At 55.3% G+C, this 2,056-nt stretch overlaps 1 protein-coding gene across 1 annotated transcript; it reads left to right on the top strand.

Moving 5' to 3' along the window:
• Positions 1–865: 865 nt before the first annotated feature.
• On the top strand, positions 866–1,765 carry LOC311239137 (uncharacterized protein; the record flags this gene model as incomplete). The annotated part of the gene is made up of 1 exon (XM_084327393.1): positions 866–1,765. One exon carries the CDS (start codon positions 866–868, stop codon positions 1,763–1,765), a length of 900 nt encoding a protein of 299 aa, XP_084183519.1.
• Positions 1,766–2,056: the final 291 nt, after the last annotated feature.

The following is a 2,056-nucleotide window of genomic DNA, read 5'->3' as shown; positions in this document are numbered from 1 at the left end:
TCTCTCTCTCTCTCTCTCTCTCTCTCTCTGTCTCTGTCTCTGTCTCTGTCTCTGTCTCTCTCTCTCTCTGTCTCTCTCTCTCTCTCTCTCTCTCTCTCTCTTTCTCTCTCTCTCTATCTCTCTCTCTCTCTCTCTCACACACACACATGGGTGAAGAGAGACTATAGTCTGCCAGACAAGGTGTTTCGTCAGTATGTTAAACAAACATCTGAACAATTCCAAACATAAAACTCTATACAGTGAGCGAGACATGACAGGTGGCGGCTTGTCCCCCGCAGTAAAGACTTGTCCCCGCAGTAATGCTCCCGAAAGAGCGTGTTGCAGCATGTGCATGCGTGTCTTTGTTTGCGGCAGGGTATGAGATCATGACAGTGACATCAGCTGATTGATCTCGGCCAGACTCCTCCTCCCCGGCCACTGTGGTTGGCGGACGAGCGTGGGGGGGTTGTTCTCTGACAGCGGGGCCCCACAAAGTGACAGGGCCAGCTGGGGAATGAAACTCGGTAAGACAGGCAGTCGGTCTGGACAGCCACAGACTGTGTTCCCCCAATAGCGCCCTGTTACAACACAGTGCAACGCCGCTCTGCTGGGACATACCCCGCTCAGGATCCCGCTTATAACCACTGCCAACCATTAGAGGTTCTACAACAACGACGACTCCGGACCCAGTGAGTGACCCTTGACCATGCTTCCAGTGGCTTGTCCGACAACACCGGGGAACGACCGACGACCGCTGTCCTTAGCAAACCTGTTGCATGGTGGTTCAGTGGCGCTTCGAGAGCTGGTGGTTCAGCTACGCTCACGCTGAGACTTTTTTTTAATTTTTTTTTTAAGAAGATAGAACCGACAACACCGCGAGGTGACCATGGGCGGGAAGCAGTCTCGCAGTTTTTCCAAAGAGGAGCTGAACGAGGTGAGCGTGAGCCAGGGGAGGAGGAGCGCCGGGAGGGACGACAACCCCAGTCTGTCCTCCGCGGCCGAGAAGATCCGCAAGAATGCCACCGTGCACTTTGGCTTCAGCACCCTCAGCCTCGCCATGCGGGAGCTCGACCAGATCCCCCCGGAGCTGTGGGAGCTCCGGGAGCTGGAGAAGCTGAACTTGTCTATGAACTGCCTGTGCTCCCTCTCGCCCGCCGTGGGCGCTCTGGACAACCTGGTGATCCTCAACCTGTGGGGCAACAACCTGTCCAGCCTGCCCCCGGAGATCGGCCTGCTGAAGAAGCTGCGCGTGCTCTTTGCCTACCGCAACCGCCTCCAGGAGGTGCCCGAGGAGTTGGGCTCTTGCACCCGCCTGGAGGTGCTCAGCCTGGCCAACAACCAGATCACCAGCCTGCCCAACAGCCTGGGGACCCTGTGTAACCTGACCAAGCTCAACCTCAGCCACAACCGCATGACCTACATCCCCACCTGCGTCTACAGCATGAAGGGTCTGGTTTTCCTGCGCCTGGACTGCAACCGGCTGGAGGTCATCGCCGACCAGATCCAGGACCTGGTCAACCTGAAGATCCTGATCATGGAGGGGAACTCTCTCCACGCGCTGCCGAAGTCTCTGTGCTTCCTGGAGTCCCTGGAGCTTCTCAACGTGGACTTTAATGACTTGCAGAACGTGCCGATGGAGATGTATCTGCTGAGCAGGCTACAGAAGCTCGCCTGCCACCCGCTGGATAAGGGGCTCCATATCATGAACAACCCCCTGCTGAAGCCAATTCAGGAAGTGCTACGAGGAGGACTCAGTGCCCTCTATAACTACCTCAAGCCCGCGTGAGGGACTATACTCTGTGCGCGCGCGTGTGTCTGTGTGCGTGCTGAGTGAGTGTGTGTGTGTGTGTGTGTGTCGTAATTATCAGTGATGTGGACTTAATCCGGATCTGCGCAGGTGGCAGTCACGCCGTGACTCAGGCAGGACCGGCTGATGAGACACTTTCATTATACAGATGAGAGCACACCGTTCATTTGTCATACAGAACTGTTGTTGAGCTTTATCATGTTTTGGATATATATGATGGACGATTTTCCATGTTGTATGTTAGAAGCTCAACTCTTAAAACGTTGGTGT

Source organism: Notolepis coatsorum, assembly GCF_963971535.1.
Source record: "Notolepis coatsorum genome assembly, chromosome: 13".
Lineage (NCBI taxonomy): Eukaryota > Metazoa > Chordata > Actinopteri > Aulopiformes > Paralepididae > Notolepis > Notolepis coatsorum.
The sequence above is the reverse complement of the archived record's forward strand: the minus strand, read 5'-3'. Positions and strand labels throughout refer to the sequence as shown.